Below are 18,675 nucleotides of genomic sequence, written 5' to 3'. Positions count from 1 at the left end.
ATCCAGCTCTGTACTGTGAGGGAAGGGGTAATTGCTTCTGTCAGTGATAACTAATTCACTGTTACTGTGCATACTGCTGCCTGAACAGCAGCAGCTGAGCAGTAACCGTTAGGGCTCCTGCCCACGGATTGATATTTGCTGTGGAATCCGCCGCGCGCATCTGCACCGCGGATCCGCAGCAAATAGCGCCCGTAGCATGCACCAATCCTTCCGCAATCCCTAGCAATGACGTGGGAAAAGCAGAACTTTAAAAAAAATACAATTTGTACCGCGGATGTCCGACGGCTCACCGTGCGGACCATTCGCAGTACAGAAGAAAATGAAAGTGATGGGTACGTAGTGGAATCCTACGCGCAGTACATATTGCGCCGTACCGTCGCTAGGTGATTACGCGGATCCAGCAACTTTTCCGCAATGATGATGGTGGAAGGGTCAGAGGGCAAACGGCTTCTATTGACTTCAGTAGAAGCCGTCCGCACGGAAGCCGCGCAGAATCACAGCATACTGCAATTTCTTCTCCACAAGCAGAAAATTGCAATCTATTTCCGCTTGTGTAGAGGAAATCGCGTTCTTACATTGCATGCTATAGGCGGCATTTGTTGCGGATCTGGAAGCAGACGCCCGCTTCAGATTCCGCAATGCAAATCCAACCAGGTGTAAGCGGCTTTAGGCTGGGTTCACACCGGATGGAAATCCCACGGAAATCTTGCGGAATGTCAGCAGCGGGGCCACACGGAAATTCTGCAAGATTTCCACTGTGGAAAGTCAGCTTCAAAACCTGCTTGTCCGCCTGTATTCCGCTGCGGGAATCTCTCCCTGTAAAGGGGAGAGAGCCCGCAGCACAAACGGCGGTACTAGTGATATGCCATGGATTCGAATTCTGTACCGCATGTCAGTTTCGGTGTGGCTTGGCTGCAGCGGACTGCCCACTGCATGTGGACGAGATATTTGCAAATCTTGTCCACTTTGCTGCTTAGGCTTAGGTTTAAGATTGCAGGCGGAACTTCCATGTGGAAACTCTGCACGAAAATTCTGTGGCAATTCTGCCCCGTGTGAACCCAGTCTAAGTTATTGACAGGAGCCAACTCCCCTTCATTCACAGTACAGTGCTGACATCACTAATAATTACACACAGCAAATTCAGGATATGGCTCTTAATAAATCGCCCGGCCCGGACGGCCTCCCAATAGAGACATACCGAAAATATAGTGAACAACTAGCCCCGCTACTACTTGAGACACTAAATCAAGCCCAAATAGATAACACCCTCCCACCTTCATTCTACAAAGCCTCCATAGTGGTGATACAAAAACCTGGGAAGGACCCGATAGACTGTAGTTCCTACCGCCCAATCTCACTGGTAAACGCCGATTACAAAATCCTAACTAAAATCCTAGCTACTAGACTAAATCAGGTGATTTTGTCCATTATCCACCCGGACCAGACGGGTTTCATGCCTGGGAAATCTACGACAATAAACATCCGTAGAGTCCAGACAGCCATGCAATTAGGTAAGCAATACAATATGCCCTGGGCTTTAGTCTCATTGCACATGGCAAAGGCCTTTGACTCATTGGAGTGGGCTTTTCTCGAGGCTTGTCTGGTTCGCTTTGGATTTGGACCCAAATTCCAGCAATGGATAAAAACCATATATAAATCCCCGAGCGCGAATGTAGTGGTAAATGGCATCCCATCACCCGAATTTCAATTGGCAAGAGGCACCCGACAGGGATGCCCTCTATCCCCGGCCTTATTTGCCATAGCCATTGAGGCGCTGGCGATCCGTCTGAGAAGCACCCCCAATGTAAAAGGTATTAGATGGGCAGACCGAGAGAGTAAGGTAGGACTATATGCGGATGACACAATTCTCTTTCTATCAGACCCAATGAACTCCTTTTCCCAAGCCATGATCCACATAGACGGGTTCTCCAGTTTCTCGGGTCTATATGTCAATTGGTCTAAATCGACAATCCTGTACACAAACCTTAACCCCGGAAATGACCCCTGCGTTACTAGGTACGGGCTAAAACCGGTTCAAACGTTCAAATATCTGGGGATACTTATGCCATATGACCATAATAACTCCATAGCAGAAAACATAAACCCGCTGCTAGACAATATAAAACACAAGCTAAAAGGATGGACCAAACTACCACTCTCCGTGGCGGGGCGCATAAACTTAATTAAAATGGCCATCCAGCCTAAATGTTTGTATATACTGCAGCACATGCCAGTAACCGTCCCCAAACGCTTCTTCCAGTCATTAAATTCCCTTATCATCTCCTTTGTATGGAACTCCTCCCGCTCCAAACTAAGCCTGTCGACATTACAAAGGCCCAAAGAGCAAGCCGGAATGGCCCTCCTGGACCTCCGACTCTATTACCTGGCAGGACAATTGAGGAACATACGAGCCTCGGTCTTAGACGGGGAACTGCCCATAGCGGACAAACAACTGGCGAAGCAAGTAAAAGGCAATAATCTTTTAAACTTCTTAGAGTTCCCGCAATACACCAACCCCATCGACGTGGTCCCGCTTCACAAACTAGCCCTTGGTCTGTGGAGGGAGGTGAAGACACTGCAGCGATACCAAGACATAATACCCGAGCTTCGCCTTTGGAATAACCCTGGTCTCACCGCCTTTCAATCAGTCCCAGATCCGCAATATTGGATGGCCCAGGGGGTACATACACTAAGTGACATATACGTAGACGAAATATTCCCTACATTCACAGAGCTACGCGACAGGTTGCAGTCCCCGCATCTCCAACTATTCCGATTCTTCCAGCTAAGACACGCTTTAAACTCCCAATTCCCGCCCGCCTCAACACATATATCCAAGTTCCCTACAATTGGCATCCTCAAGTCTCAGGGACCTAGGGGGCTAATCTTGGCCCTATATACTCATCTCCTTTCGGCTAAAATAGCCCTCAATCCGTCTTTAGCATACGACAAATGGAAACAAGTTATTCCATCCCTTACACCCGAGGAGTGGCAGGACATCTCCGAATCCCCCGCTGTAAACAATAAATTAATTCAACTATACATAACGCACCAGGCCTACCTTACCCCTAGCCGTCTATACAAAATGGACACCGCGTCCTCAAATGCTTGCCACAGATGCCGTCAACCAGAGGCAAACTTCTGGCACTTGATATGGGAATGCCCCCCAATTAATGAGTACTGGTCGGAAATTACTGACCTCATAAACGCACTACTACCTCCCCCACTAGCTATCGACCTAGACCCCAGGGTGGCGCTATTTGGCCTATTGGAGGAGGAGGTATGGCCACACCACACCCGCACTTTTCTGGAAAAGGTGCTGTTTTTGGCCCGCAAGATAATAGCCATGAAGTGGATGGCTGTGGAAACCCCCCTCAATCCTACATTGGACCCAACTGGTAAACACTGTAACCTCCTACGAGAAAATCATCTACCAAAACCGAGGATGCCCGGCCAAATTTAGGAAAATATGGGGGATATGGATTGACTCCCACTCTACCCTATAAACGGAATGAGCCTCGAGGCCGATCTATACACACCCCCCCCCTCCCCCCAGACAAGTGTCAGCAGACCTACACTTTAGCTCATCTATTAAAACCGAAATAAATCAGAGCAGAAGCGGTTTGGAAAAAAAGTTGTAAAGTTTATTGTTGTCAAGTTATCTAAGAAATATAGTAAGAAGATTTGCATTGATTTAATTATAACGGAAAATATATATATGAATAAGGACATACCTAACAAAGTTTTTTCTTTATTCTTTATTCTGTATTCTGCAATGCCATTTTCAAAATAAAACGAATTTAAAAAAAATAATTACACACAGCAATGGGGTCATTCCATGTCAGTTCAACCAACGCTCCCGGTCGACCATCTCAGATTTCAATGAAACTTTGCACAAAGATAGACCCTGACCCTAAACTAAGATAGCCAGAATATTAGGCTTCAAACTGCTTTGGTTCACGAGCTACAGGTCTTACTCTAGGGGGTTGTCATGTGATTACAGCGCGCAACCTGAAAAAAGGGGCGATTTCAATCCATTGCCAAGCCAGTTCCAATGACTCTAGAGCAGACCTGGGCAAAGCACGGCCCGCGGGCCACATCCGGCCCGCTGAATAGCTCGGACCGGCCCGCAAAGAGTGTCCTGGTGACTCACCAATGAGTCCGGTGTCAGCAACGGGAAGCAGCGAAACTATGCACTCCGAAGCCTTGTCCATTTTGTTCACTTCTGTGCTGTGCTAATAGTTATTCAGGCCTTACTTATTCAAGCACCTCTACCAATGACGTAGGCTTGAATAACTTTATTAAACAGCACATAAGTTAACAAAATGGACAAGGCTTCGGAGTTTGTAGTTTCACTGCTTCCCGATGCTGAGTAAGTGATGCCACTGTAACTTCTGAGTGCCAGGATGCTCGTTGCGGACCTTGGGGAGTGCCAGGACAATCGTTCCACGCTCGTCATTGGTAAGTGTCAGGACTTTTCCCTTTGCATTGTAATTAGAATAATAATACTAATAATATTCACTTTTTAATCTCTCTTCTTGGGGCAGCTCTCTGTGCCCTCTCCTAGGAGCATACTACTGTGTATTAAAAAAAATCTATTTTCCGAGGTTAGCTGTTAACCCTTAAATATGGCGGCTAACATTAAAAAAAGAAAAATTGATGCAGAATGCCGAGTTTTTAACAAAGAATGGACTTCTAAATATCTATTTACTGAAACCAAAGGTAAAGCTGTGTGTTTAGTTTGTGGAGAGCAGATAGCTGTATTTAAAGATTACAATTTGCATCGCCATTATGAGACTAAACACGGAGAGAAATACAAGAACTTGACGGAGGCAGAGCGGGCACGGGTATCTGAAGATTTGCTAGATATTACAGCGCCATTCATTTTCAATGGCGGCCGTATTCTGGCCGCAAATCGGGCGGCTGGAATACGGCCCTATTAAGGCAATGTGCATGGAGCCTTCGTATGTTGGTCTGGCCCTCTAAAACCATTCCAATTTCTCATGTGGCCCCATGGGAAAATTAATTGCCCCCCCCTGCTCTAGAGCAATGAAACTTCACACACTAGGAGAACTTTTGGTGCTGAATCCAGCTAAGCTCCTCAGACTGCCACTCTTATCATCATTCTGCCTCCATTGCATGTCAAAGTAGCTGAAAAATTCTATCGCGCAAAATAAAACTCATATTTTAAGCAGTAATAACTCCTAATCAATGCAATCCAACTCAGCTCTGAATGTATCAATGTGTACTCCATAGAAATGTTTCTCATTATTCACATTATGGACCCAAAAGGATGTATAGCTCTTAAGATACAATGAGTCAAAAATGGCAAAAAAACATTTTTATGCAAATTTTTACCTTTTTTCAGAGGCAAAAATCGGAATGTACTCCATTTTTATTTTTTTTTATTTTTAGTCTATTTGAAAGAGAATTTTTTGCTCTACAAGATTTGATGTTTTTCATTTTGTTCCCAGACCTTCTAGATGGGAAATTTTTGTTTTGCATTTTGTCATGAAGCTGCTTCATAGGATCTGTTGATCAGCCGGCATGCTACAGCTTGACATGGCATCCAGCAGTTGCGCTTCCTTTCTGCTCATTTTTCACTTCATCTTTGCTGGTGCACAGTCAGTCACTTGTAAACTATAGTTATTTATTACAATGACAGACCTTCTAGATGGGAAAATATCAATGCCTGTGAAAGTCCTATGTACTCGTGAAAATCAAATAATAAAATAAGTGTAAGTTTTGCATGGATGTATAATTAGTTTAGAAATCATGAGAAGGTAAATTATTTTTGGAATGAGACAACTTTTTGTGCTCAAGAAACTTATGTGATCAAAAATTGCATGGCGAGTTCAGGTGAGCCACAAGCTTTGGCCTAAGATGGTCAGAATATCATTGAGTGTTGCATAATGATTGTGGTATATTACAGTGATCACTGGGCTTATTTAGCACTCTATCCATATTGGATACTAAGATGATCTAAGGCTAGCATTTGTGTAATAAATAACTATAGTTCACAAGTGACTGACTGTGCACCAGCAAAGATGAAGTGAAAAATGAGCAGAAAGGAAGCGCAACTGCTGGATGCCATGTCAAGCTGTAGCATGCCGGCTGATCAACAGATCCTAGGAAGCAGCTTAATGACAAAACGCAAAACAAAAATTTCCCATCTAGAAGGTCTGGGAACAAAATGAAAAACATCAAATCTTGTAGAGAAAAAAATTCTCTTATAAATAGAGAAAAAATGAAAAAAAATAAAAATGGAGTACATTCCGATTTTTGACTCTGAAAAAAGGTAAAAATTTGCATGAAACTGTTTTTTGCCATTTTTGACTCATTGTATCTTAAGAGCTATGCATCCTTTTGGGTCCATAATGTGAATAATGAGAACCATTTCTATGGAGTACACATTGATAAATTCATAGCTGAGTTGGATTGCATTGATTATGAGTTATTACTGCTTAAAATATGAGTTTTATTTTGCGCAATAGAATTTTTCAGCTACTTTGACATGCAATGGTGGCAGAATGATGGTAAGAGTGGCAGTCTGAGTAGCTTAGCTGGATTCAGCACCAAAAGTTCTCCTAGTGTGTGAAGTTTCATTGCTCTAGAGTCATTGGAACTGGCTTGGCAATGGATTGAAATCGCCACTTTTTTCAGGTTGTGCGCTGTAATCACAAGACAACCCCCTAGATAAAGACCTGTAGCTCGTGAACCAAAGCAGTTTGAAGCCTAATATTCTGGCTATCTTAGTTTAGGGTCAGGGTCTATCTTTGTGCAAAGTTTCATTGAAATCTGAGATGGTTGACTGGGAGCGTTGGTTGAACTGACTGACATAGAATGACCCAATGGTGACCACTGGCACTGTGAAGATAGTTGGAGTCATGAATTACAAAGTGTACAAGTCTCCTTGCTCGAACCTCCGCTTTATGTAGTAGTAAATGACACCTTGCCCCCTACATCTAGTGCATTTACAGGTCTTTCCCCCCTCCAGTCATTAGTTCCTCAGTCTACCTGAATGATGGATCATACAAGAATCTCACTCTTCCGTCTATCACTGTAATGGGACACAGGGCAAGCTTAGAAAGTAAACTGTTGAAATGTTTTAATAACCTTTAATTCCAAATATAATTTTTATGTAAAAATACAAGGATTTAGGGAAAAAAGCCTCCTATGAAGGTGTCCATAGTCTTTAAACTTCAATATAAACTTTTAATTAAGGGCTAATTTGAAAGTGAGTTCTGTATTTATAACTGTGTATCTTGCTTGCTGATTGGCCAAGAGGAAGGATCTGACATTCTCACAGACGGCTTTCTTGTGAACAGTAGATGAACAAGATTATCCTTCTTAGTCATTTAATGACCTAGAATACCATATAATCGTAGAATGGTAGAGTTGGAAGGGACCTCCAGGGTCATCAGGTCCAACCCCCTGCTCAGTGCAGGAGTCACTAAATCATACCTGTCCTTGTCACAACCTTTCATCCCAATGCGAAGTTGTAGGACTGTCTATTTAGTCATTCTGTGTATTCGCCGTCCCCAACCTTTCTTAAGGCTCATTTAGACACAACGATTTTGAGCGATAATCGTTGTATGTAACTGCACTGCAATCGTGCAGTTTCATTAACGAATCACTGATCATTCTCTTTCAGCATGCTGAAAGACAACGATCAGCCTTACCAGGAATTCACAGTGGGTTATAGCTGATACTATTGTTTCAGCTGTGTCCCGCTCCCTGAACACAGGCAGGGTATGAAGAACAGAGCGGTCCAGCTGCGTTCTTCATATTCCGCACGGAGCGCACAGCTGTATACCAGCTGAGCGCTCCGTGAACAGCTGGGATACGAAGAACACAGCACTCCAGCTGTGTTCTTCATGCCCCACTCGGAGCGCTTGGCTGTATAACAGTCGGGCGCTCCGAGCAGAGAACTGCTGGATGCAGAAGACAAGCTGCCCCTGCTCGTCTTTTGCATCCCCCGATCGGCTGTATAACAGCCAGGTGTACCGAGCAGAGAACTGCTGGATGCAGAAGACAAGCGGCCCCTGCTCGTCTTTTGCATCCCCCGATCGGCTGTATAACAGCCAGGTGTACCGAGCAGAGAACTGCTGGATGCAGAAGACAAGCGGCCCCTGCTCGCCTTTTGCATCCCCCGATCGGCTGTATAACAGCCAGATGTACCGAGCAGAGAACAGCTGAATGCAGAAGACAAGCGGCTCCGCTCGGAGTGCTGGGTGATCGCTCAACATTTGAGTGATGATCTTGCCGTGTAATGCACACAACACCACAAATACCTCTTTTGAGCGATAATCGTTGTCTAAATGGGCCTTTAACTATATTTATCACTAAGCAATGTTTAATATGAAGAAATGGAAAAAGCCGTATAACAGATATAAAATGGGAAACCATTAAACTGATGTAAAACTGGAAACCTTTTTAAAGAATAGTACAATGAGGTTCCTGAAAGCATCAAACTTCGCAGTTCAGTTGGATATCTGGCACTTCAGGTTATCTGTCAGCTTTTTCAAAATCTGGGTTGTACTTGGTGACAGCCGTTATGCATGCAGTCACTCGTGTTTACCTGTCAAACAAGTTCTGTACTTAGGGTTCAGCACTTCTGTGACACCTGTAAGCAACTCTTCTTATTTGATTGTCCAGACCGAGTGGTTCTCTCTCTGCCCCTAACATGCAGGACCCATAACAGACCATGCGGTCTTGTTGCACGCTGCTCTGAAGCTCCTCCTTCCTTTTTAAATACTTCCCCCTCTCCCTATCTGATTCTCTGCCAATCATAGTTGACAGAAGGCATGAATGAACACTGGGCTGCAATGAGCCTTTCCTGGTGCTGCACTTCTCCCTTCAAGCATTTCAGCTGCCTAGAGACTTGGCCTCCTTAGCAAATAGCGCCATCGAGGGTGGGGGACTGCCGAACCCAGAGCCACAGCAAGGAATAGCAAGTGGGAGACTAGAGGAGTGTAAAGGACAGGACCAGACAACACAGAGGGAAGACAGGCTTGGGGGGGGGGGGGGGGGGCTTGCAAACCACATGTAGCTGATGGGCAACGGGTTGGTTAGCTCAGCTATAGATACTCTGTTTATAAAGAAAACAAAAAAGTCTGTGTACAGCATATGAAAGTTGGGTTGTGTTAGGATTAAAAGTTGTCCGCTATCCACAGAATAGAGGATCGCTTTCTTATTGGTGTGGGTCTGACCTCTGGGAACACCACCAAGAACAGGGAACCATGAAGGTCCTTGCATAATTAGACTGACAGTTGAGCATATGCACTGCCACTCCATTTATGGGGATATTCCGGGCCCAGATATGTGTTGTTTCAGTGGTCGGACCCCACCAATCAGAAAATTATCCCCTATCCTGTAGAAGGGATGACGTTTAATCCTGGCTCAACCCCTTTAACCCGTTGGACTTTGAATATAATGGGTAGTCATTTCTCCTCCTGTTACATTCCTCAGCTGGTGAATTTAGCAAGTAAGCTGAAGTGCAGATGGTTCTTTACTACGAAAGCTTTACACGCAATGAATAATAAGTATATCTATTACACCACAGAAAACAAAATGTGCCTTTAGGTTTCCATAGTACAAGTCTCTGAATTCTGTTTCCTTTAGTGACTGCCGCAGCTGTGGCCGAACCTAAGCTTAATACAGGGAAATCTCCATTAGAGACTCCAGCTCCTCGCAGATTTGTACCAGTGCCAATATCTATGAATGTACAACCTCCTATAAAATCTTCACCAGGGAAAGAGAACTTGGAGGAACCCAAACCATCAACCTCTGGTAAGAAAGTAGAGCTGTGCCTTGGTACAAGCAAAGATGGTTGTACGCATATTGTCTGTTTTTTAGGAGAAAGGTAAGATCCCTTGACCTAGCTAAGGTAACTTTTCATCACCTTTTAGTGCCATAATTTACATTATGGGTCTCAAAGTTGAGGGAACAGGGGTTCCAGGGAGCTGTGTTTTCTTACTTATCGGGAGCCCTGTTCCAACGCTATGTTTCCGCAAAGTTGGTGAGTTCACACTGTGACTCTTGTGAGACAGCTCTGTGCGCACGCACCTCCCATAGTTATTGTTTTTCTTCTTTTTAGGTGGGTCTTGTGTTCCCCTATGACCATCTGAGATTTTACTTGGGTCTGTGTTCTCTCAAGAAGTCACTATTCCAGTCATCAGAATTCCTGTGTTGAAACTGCTTAGACTGGACCACACAGGCTCTTCACAGAGGGGATAAAGTGCTATCACAATTATTGTTGGTGATTAGAACCTCTAGCTATAATGAAGGATATGATGGTTTAACCTCCATGACTGTATACTTATGGTCTCCAGCTTATTTAGGTGATTATAGAGGATAATGATAATTACAGTGTCCTTCAAGCAGTTAGCGTTGTGTTACTGGCTCTAGCTGGTTATGTGATGCTGTGCTGATGTATCATGGGAGTTTCTAGCACAACATAGAGGAAGAGAAAGTAGGGAGAAATCTAAAAATAAAGAGGTTGCCTGATGAGCATTAGACTGGGGGCTGCATTGCATGGAAGTGACTGCAATGTACAAAGGAGACCTCCAGAGTGTGACAGGCAATCGGGTGAGGGGGCAAAGATGGAAAAAAGTTTTTTTTTCTTCTATTTCTGCCCCTCTTTTATCCTTCTGTTCTCTTCCCCTCTCAACTCGATGTATTATTGTTGACTTATTTGAGGTAGCAGTATTTCACTACCGCTTCCAAACTTTTGTATGCTGTATGTTTTATTATTGGTCATATAAAGGATAACCGCTCTTCAATTACTACACTGCCTATTGTTATTGAACATTTGCCTGTTGTGAAATTCTAAATACTTATCAGACCATAAAACTATTGTTTTAATTATTTGTTACCCTAATATCTTCCCATAAGAGTTTGTATTTTTATCATTTAGGTAAGGTGCACTTTTTACATGAGATCCTCGGACCTGACGGTACTCCAATATCAAGATCAGCAAATAAAATCCACAATCCTTTAAACCTGACAACAACTGACAGTCAGCCTTTCACTGACAGGTAAACAAAACCCGCTGAACAAACTGTTGGTCAGAACAAACCGCTTAGGCCTCATGTCCACAGGGAAAATCGGGCCCGCTCCGGATTCTCCATGAAGAATCCGTAGCGGGTCCCTCCTGCCCCGCGAACATGAGCGCTGAAAATGGGAATAAATAAGAATAAACTCACCTCTCGCCCGCTCCGGATCTCCTTTTCGCCGCGGCGTCATCTTCTCTTCGTCGCGGCCGGATCTTCTTTCTTCGGCTCGGCGGACGCGCAGGATGACGTCGGTGATGTGCCCTGCGCATGCGCCGGCCCGAAGAAAAAAGATCCGGCCGCGACGGAGAGAAGATAGCGCCTCGGCGAAAGGAAGAACCGGAGCGGGTGAGTAAATTCCTATTTTAGGTCTCCCGCGGATCCAGACGGCTTCCATAGGCTTCAATAGAAGCCCGCGGGAGACCCGCACGAAAATGGAGCATGGTCCAGATTTTTTCATGCTCCATTTTTTTTTTAAATCACTTTTATTGACCATCCGCGGGTATTTATCTACCCGCGGGTGGTCAATGCATCCCTATGGGGTGCGGATCCGCAGGCAGGAGAAGAGTTAAAATCCGCTGCGGATTTTAATTCTTCTTTTGCCCGTGGACATGAGGCCTTAGTCATGCAAGTATAGCTTTAATCATTATCATTTGTTAAAGGGGGTTTCTCACAGCCATAAATGCCCTTTAAAAATGTCTAAAAAAATAATTTTTAGTTGACTTCTCTTAGAAATATTGCACCGTTCTTGAGATAAGTAATTATCTGCACTCCATGTATCCAATCCAGAACAGTCTAGTACGTGCTGTCCTAATGCTCTGAAAACTGATATGGTCACTCTGCTCTTACTGCGCATGCTCGGCCTCCTCTGTCTGCTATGGCCTCCATTGATGTCAATGGAGGCCATAGAAGCCTATTCATGTGGCCGAGCATGGCTTGAAGAATGATATTTCACTGGTATGCTTACCCTCATATTTTATTTTATGGGCTCCACTGATGTCAATGGAGCCAACAGAAGTTTAAGGAAGGTGCTGAGCATCTTGAGAGCAGACTGACCATATCTGTTTTCCGAGCATGCACCAAAGTTGGGAAAGCACTTCTCAAATGAGGAAACAACTGGGGCCAACTATGCAAAGCCAACCAGGGATGAAGATTGTACACACCGAATTCTTCTTGGTTTGAACACCGTGGAGTGCAATATGTCTAAAAGTTGTAAACTAGATATTTGTTTGCTCTTTAGATTAGAGATTTTATTTTATTTTTTAAGGCCATTTAGGTTATGAGAAAACCCTTCTTCTTGGGCCGGACTGACGTTGCGTGCATGCGCCATCGTCCACACGGTGCATGCACATTAACAGTGCAACATATGGTGTTTTCAGCAGGTGTCACCCAGCGAGAAAGGGAGTGTTTTTTTGTTTAAGAGGCAGGGAGAGAGATTAGACCGCTGGCAGAGGTGGACCGCTTATTGGATGGTCTGCCTCTAATTAGCATGGGGCGTATATACAATTTATGGAGCAATATCCTGAAAGGGAAACACAATTGGAAGAAAGTAAAGGTACCGCTGGATTTCTCATGTTCATGTACAAATAAAAGCATATGGTTTTACTAGTCAAAAGTACTAGTAAGGGACATAACGGGTCCTCTTTTATAGGTGTAGTGCAGCAGCTTCACGATTCTCCTGGTCTTTGACATCGGAAGCCATGTGACCGCTGCCTGCTAATGAGAGGCCATGCAGTCATTGTTCTAAACTCCTGGCATCATGGCACCCAGGATGTGAGCCCTAATGCCAGGAGAACAGGCAATGACGCTGTGGCCTCTGATTGGCAGGCAGAAGCTTGATTTACACTGTCAACATAGACTGGTAGGATTGCGAGGCTACATCGCTGGCTCTCTGAGGCTGAGGACAGGGAAGTACTGTTTGTTTTATTGTTTTCACTCATTTGAATTTCACTTTAAAAGTTTCTAACCTGACTATAGTCTAAAAAAAAAAAAAAAAAGTTTCTAACCTAACAACCCCTTTAAACGTATTACAAGCAGCCATGCATGCCAAAGAAATATAGCAATACATAACTGGGCTGAGTCTGCTACAGTGGGAAGTTTATAACACTTTTTTTTTTTTTTAGTCCTTTCCTGTGGCTAAGGCTAGTTTCACACGGTCGAGGGCGTTATTGGGCTGTGATTCACGGCCCGATATCACACTTTCCAGCATGTGAAAACCCCGTGGATGTGAGGCGTTTTCATGTGAAAAGATCCTTGCATCACTACAGGGAATCCCCTCATCCCATTGCTCTCAGTGGAGCAGCAGCTCCGGCTCCATTGAAAGCAATGGGAGAACTCCGCGATCCTCTCTGACAGCAGTGGCAGGGGATTTCTTTATCACCACTGGGAATCCCTTCACCCCTGCCGCGCCTGAACGGATTCCCCATGGGGATGAAGGAATCCCCTACCGCTGCTATCAGAGAAAATCCTAGAATTCTCCCATTGCTTTAAGTGGGGCCAGTGCTGCTACCGCCAGCCCCGTTGCAAACTATGGGTGATATCGCAAGTGGATAGAACAAGCTGCGATGAGTTTCTCACATAGCATCGCGGTGCCATGCAGGAAAACATCGCTCATGTGTGTGAATGCACAAATCTTACACAATTTTATCGCCCGTGTGAAACTGGCCTAATAGAGATTTTAACCAGGTAACCCACATTTAACAATTATCACATTTATGACAATTAAAGGTAGAATTTTCATTTCTAAGGATAAATATTCCCCACTGCCACCCCCAACCCTCTTTCTAATTTTATTGACAATTATGAACACTGCTGCAACATTGTTCTTCTGCGGATTAGCATGCACTTGGCACAAGTAAACCTCTCTACTAACTGTTTGTTGTAAATAGTGACACCCACTAATTATACGATGTCACCATCCTCTGTGAACGCTCAGATTTCTTCAAAGCTGAATAAATACATGAAATCATATCGGGCCAGAATTATCATTCACCGGCATCATGGCATCTTTGGCTTAGAAGCATGTCTTTGCTCCAGCTGCCTCTTATAAATTTCAGTTAACTATACTTATCTCATTAATGAAAAAGAGTGATTGAGGAGGTTGGAGCCGTTACATCTGCTGGACCAGTATCCATGGCAACCGGTAATGTTATCGATTCCGCTCGAGTGCGCTAATGAGAGAAGCGAGCAGCTGGCCCCTCTCCAAGCTTGCCGGTACAGGCGAAGTACTGTACTGAGCTCTTGGCACATTTTGAAGGTTTCCTGGGCTACTTAATGTTTATAGCATTTGAGGAGATAGACTTGTGATTGATTCCAGCTGGAATGTTTCCAAATTTCGGAGTAGAGGAGAGTGGTGTAATAGCCACAGCGTAGAAGTGGCGTAATGTGAAGGGCACCGGGGAATCGCAGCTACGTGTTTGATGTATAGTTCACCTTTTTATGTTTGATATACAATGTTGCAAACTTACTGCGACGAGTCAACTTGCTGTCTGGTACGGTCTGGAGTTGGCCATATCTCTCAACCTGTGAGCCGGGGTTTACAACACAATGGGAATATATCCCTTTATCTAATTCTTCTCCATGTCCTGTTTTGTTTTATTCCAGCTACCTTCAGAGAAGGGCCCCCTGCGGTATACAAACCTCCTCCGTCACCTCTAGTAATGCAGTGCAGAAGGCCAACGATGTATTGCAGGATTTGAATGAGTTGAAACGGGAGATGCAAAGTATGATGAAGGTGAGAACCGACTGGTGTAGTCTCATCTGTTTCTTTGGGGAGTTTTTTGTTTGTACCTTATTAATATTTACATGCAGCGCTCTAAAATAAGAGATTTTTTGAGCTTGTGCATGACGGGTTTTTTCACGTACAGCTCCTATTCAGATTGAAGTCATCCTGGAGATCAACTGACTGTCAGTGATCCAGCTTCAGAAAGCTGCGGCCAGTCATACGTTTTTTTTCTTCAGTGACCTCCTACAGAGAACATGTTGTCTTCAATGCCAGACATTCACTTGAATCGCCATCCTTCTAATTCTATGGACACAGCAAGAGTTTCTCTTTGTAAGAGGTTCTCTGGTTAATAGAGTGGTATCCCAAGCAGTGGACCCCGTGATGTTATATATACCTGGGGTGTTAGGGAGGCATATTAGGCCAGGTTTACATGTCCTGTCTAATAATTAGACTTTTTAAACTTATGCCAGACAATCTAAAAACATGACAAATTTTCTAGAGTGGCTTATACTGGATAATACGTCTTTATTATCTCTATAGTGCATCTTTAGACTGTTTTGTAGAACTTTAACTTCCTACTACCTATTGGTCAGCTTACTTTGACACCATATTTTTGTCACACAGTGGAATATTTAAGCAATATCCCTGTCCCTTTAAACAACTCCCCTTGTTGGCTGAGGCACAAAGTGTCTAAAACATATATGAAATGTTGGGCATAGCATATAGAGCGTTTTTGTATGTAAAATTGGGCCAGAGTTGTCTAATATTAAGTGTTTTTTTTCTGGTGATAGACCCTTAACAACATTTGTTTTAAACATATGCAAAAGCAAAGGAGAAATTGGCATACTTATGCATGGCCATTGTTCAATATTTTTTGTGACGTAAAACCAAACTAATGCCTGGTTTAGATGCAATGATTATCGCTCAAAGGTCACTCAAAAGAACTCTTTTAAACGATAATCATTGTGTGCATTTACAGGGCAAGATGATCGCTCAAAATTTGCTCAAACGGCAGTCTGAGTGACAGTTTTGAGCGTTCACTTTGCACTCCCAGCTGTTATACATAAGACAGCTGGAGTATTGTCTTCTGTATACTCCTGCTGTGTTTATACAGCTGTGCGGGGTATATAGAACACAGCTGGAGTGCTGTGGTCCTCATACTCCGGCTATGTTTAGGGAGCACACAGCTGTTATACAGCTGAGCGCTCCAAGCGGGGTATGCAGAACATAGCTGGAGCGTTGTCTTCTGCATACTCCTGCTGCGTTCACGGAGCAGACAGCCATCATACAGCTGTGTGCTCCGAGTGGGTTATGCAGAACACAGCAGGAGCACTGTGTTCTTCATAGCCCAGTTGTGTTCAGAGAACTCAGCTGGTATATAGCTGTGTGCTCCATGTGGAATATGCAGAACATAGCTGGAGCGCTGTGTTCTTCATACCCCGGCTGTTCAGAGTGCTCAGATGGTATAAGGTTGTGCGCTCCATGCGGAGTATGAAGAACACATTGGAGAGCTGTGTTCTTCATACCCTGGCTGTGTTCACGGAGCGGGATACCAGCTGAAACAGTAGTATCAGCTGTATCCCATTGTGAACTCCTGATAAGGCTGATCGTTCACTTTCAGCATGTTGAAAGACAACGATCAGCGACTCATTAACGAAAACTGCAGGATGTCAGTGCAGTTAGACACCACGATTATCGCTCAAAAGATGGCTTTGAGCTATTTTTGAGCGAGAATCGTTGCGTCTAAACCAGCCTTAAAAGTTTACTTATATTGTAGGGAAAAGACTTTATTTATACTAACATATGCTCATGCATAAAAAATATAACATTTTTTAAAGGAGTTCTCCCACACCTGGACTCTTGATGATGTATTTTCAGGATAGATCATCTATAGTTAATCGATGAGGGCATAGATTGGTATTTCAAGCAAAGTTCCCATTTACTCCAGAGTGAACTGCGCCTGCAATACCAAGACAGGCCACTACAGAGAGAACAAAGCTGTGTTTTTCCTGTAATACATTGGCTCCATACACTGATGCAGTATCCCAGCGATCGGCTGATCATTCAGATCAGTTATGGATATATCCATCATCGGACGTGAAAGTTACGGTCTCCCACACTTATTGAACCTCTCAGACAGACAGTATTGGGTAAACATGGGAATCGCCACGCTAGAACACCTATATATAGATGGAATATTAGCCTCCTTTGAGCAGCTACAACAATTATATCAGGTACCTAGAACGGGCTTCTTTAGATACCTACAACTTAGACACGCCCTGACAACACAATTCCCAGAACCCAGACGACCCTTCTTTACATACCCATTAATAGGTATACTGCGTACTCAAGGCCCTAAGGGCCTAATCTCGACGCTATATACTCACCTACTACACTCTAAGATCCCCGATACACAAATGGCGGTGTTGGAGAGATGGAGAGAACTTATCCCATCATTGACTAATGAGGACTGGGAGACCGCAATGGCAACGTACACCGAGGTCTCACCAGCCGCGAATAATAAGTTAACCCAATTATACATTCTGCACCAGTGCTATTTGACACCGTCCAGGCTCCACAAAATGAATAGGTCAGCTACTAGTCAATGTCACCGCTGCCGTGCGCCAAATGCAAATTTTAATCATCTGATTTGGAACTGTCCGATGGTACACACGTATTGGGAAGAGATCACAGAATTTCTAACCCAACTAATGGGAATACCAATTCCACCAGACCCAGCGGCGTGTCTGTTAGGCATCATAGATGAGGAACAATGGCAATACCATGATAAAATATTTCTTACCAAAGTATTATTCTATGCCCGTAAAGTTATAGCTCTGCGATGGATGGATAGGCACCCCCCCACAATTACAAAATGGCAGAGTATCATTAACTCCATCTTACCATACGAAAAAATAGTTTATAAAAATAGAAAATACCCGGAGAAATTTGATAAGGTCTGGGGGATCTGGTGCGGGTCAACAAACACAAACCTCACACAAGAAATGTTCCAAAATTTATTAAGAAGAACCACACCCAGGCTTGACATGTAAAAACAAATAATAATGACACCAACGTTATGGGTGCACGTTTTAACATATGCTTGGTAAACGGAGAGAAAATGTGACGTATTTGTGTACTGAACATCTGTACTAAAGAACTTCCTGATGCATGCAAAGTTATTTTAACATTTATTGTATGTAATGCATACTGTTCAATAAAATGAGTTAAAAAAAAAAAAGTTACGGTCTCTATTAGGCGGTTTTGTTAGTAAAATATGATACCTTAGTTGGGTCCAGGTCCAAAACACCGACTTTATAAATACTTGAAATTGGGCTTAATATGAATCCAACATGTTATTTGAAGAGGGTTAAAGGGGTTGTCCCGCGGCAGCAAGTGGGTCTATACACTTCTGTATGGCCATATTAATGCACTTTGTAATGTACATTGTGCATTAATTATGAGCCATACAGAAGTTATAAGAAGTTTTTCACTTACCTGCTCCGTTGCTAGCGTCCTCGTTTCCATGGAGTCGTCTAATTTTCGGCGTCTAATGGCCAAATTAGACGCGCTTGCGCAGTCCGGGTCTTTTCTCAATGGGGCCGCTCGTGCAGGATGCGGGCTCCGTGTAGCTCCGCCCCGTCACGTGCCGATTCCAGCCAATCAGGAGGCTGGAATCGGCAATGGACCGCACAGAAGCCCTGCGGTCCACCGAGGGAGAAGATCCCGGCGGCCATCTTCAGCAGGTAAGTAAGAAGTCACCGGAGCGCGGGGATTCAGGTAAGCGCTGTGCGGTGTTCTTTTTTAACCCCTGCATCGGGGTTGTCTTGCGCCGAACGGGGGGGGGGGGGGGGGGGTTTGAAAAAAAAAAAAACCCGATTCGGCGCGGGACAACCC

The 18,675-nt window shown here is 44.1% G+C and overlaps 1 protein-coding gene across 3 annotated transcripts in view; it reads left to right on the top strand.

Annotated features, from left to right (window-relative positions):
* Positions 1–18,675, top strand: part of KIAA0586 (KIAA0586 ortholog) — a 167,584-nt gene that overhangs the window by 15,054 nt on the left and 133,855 nt on the right. For all 3 annotated transcript variants that reach the window (XM_066608234.1, XM_066608233.1, XM_066608235.1), the window contains exons 8-10: positions 9,625–9,792; positions 10,919–11,039; positions 14,658–14,787. In XM_066608234.1, coding sequence (XP_066464331.1) covers positions 9,625–9,792; positions 10,919–11,039; positions 14,658–14,787 — 419 coding nt within the window. The remainder of the gene's footprint in view (positions 1–9,624; positions 9,793–10,918; positions 11,040–14,657; positions 14,788–18,675) is intronic.

This window comes from Eleutherodactylus coqui, chromosome 6 (assembly GCF_035609145.1).
Source record: "Eleutherodactylus coqui strain aEleCoq1 chromosome 6, aEleCoq1.hap1, whole genome shotgun sequence".
In the NCBI taxonomy this organism is placed as follows: Eukaryota; Metazoa; Chordata; class Amphibia; order Anura; family Eleutherodactylidae; genus Eleutherodactylus; species Eleutherodactylus coqui.
This window is presented reverse-complemented; position numbering and strand designations above follow the sequence as displayed.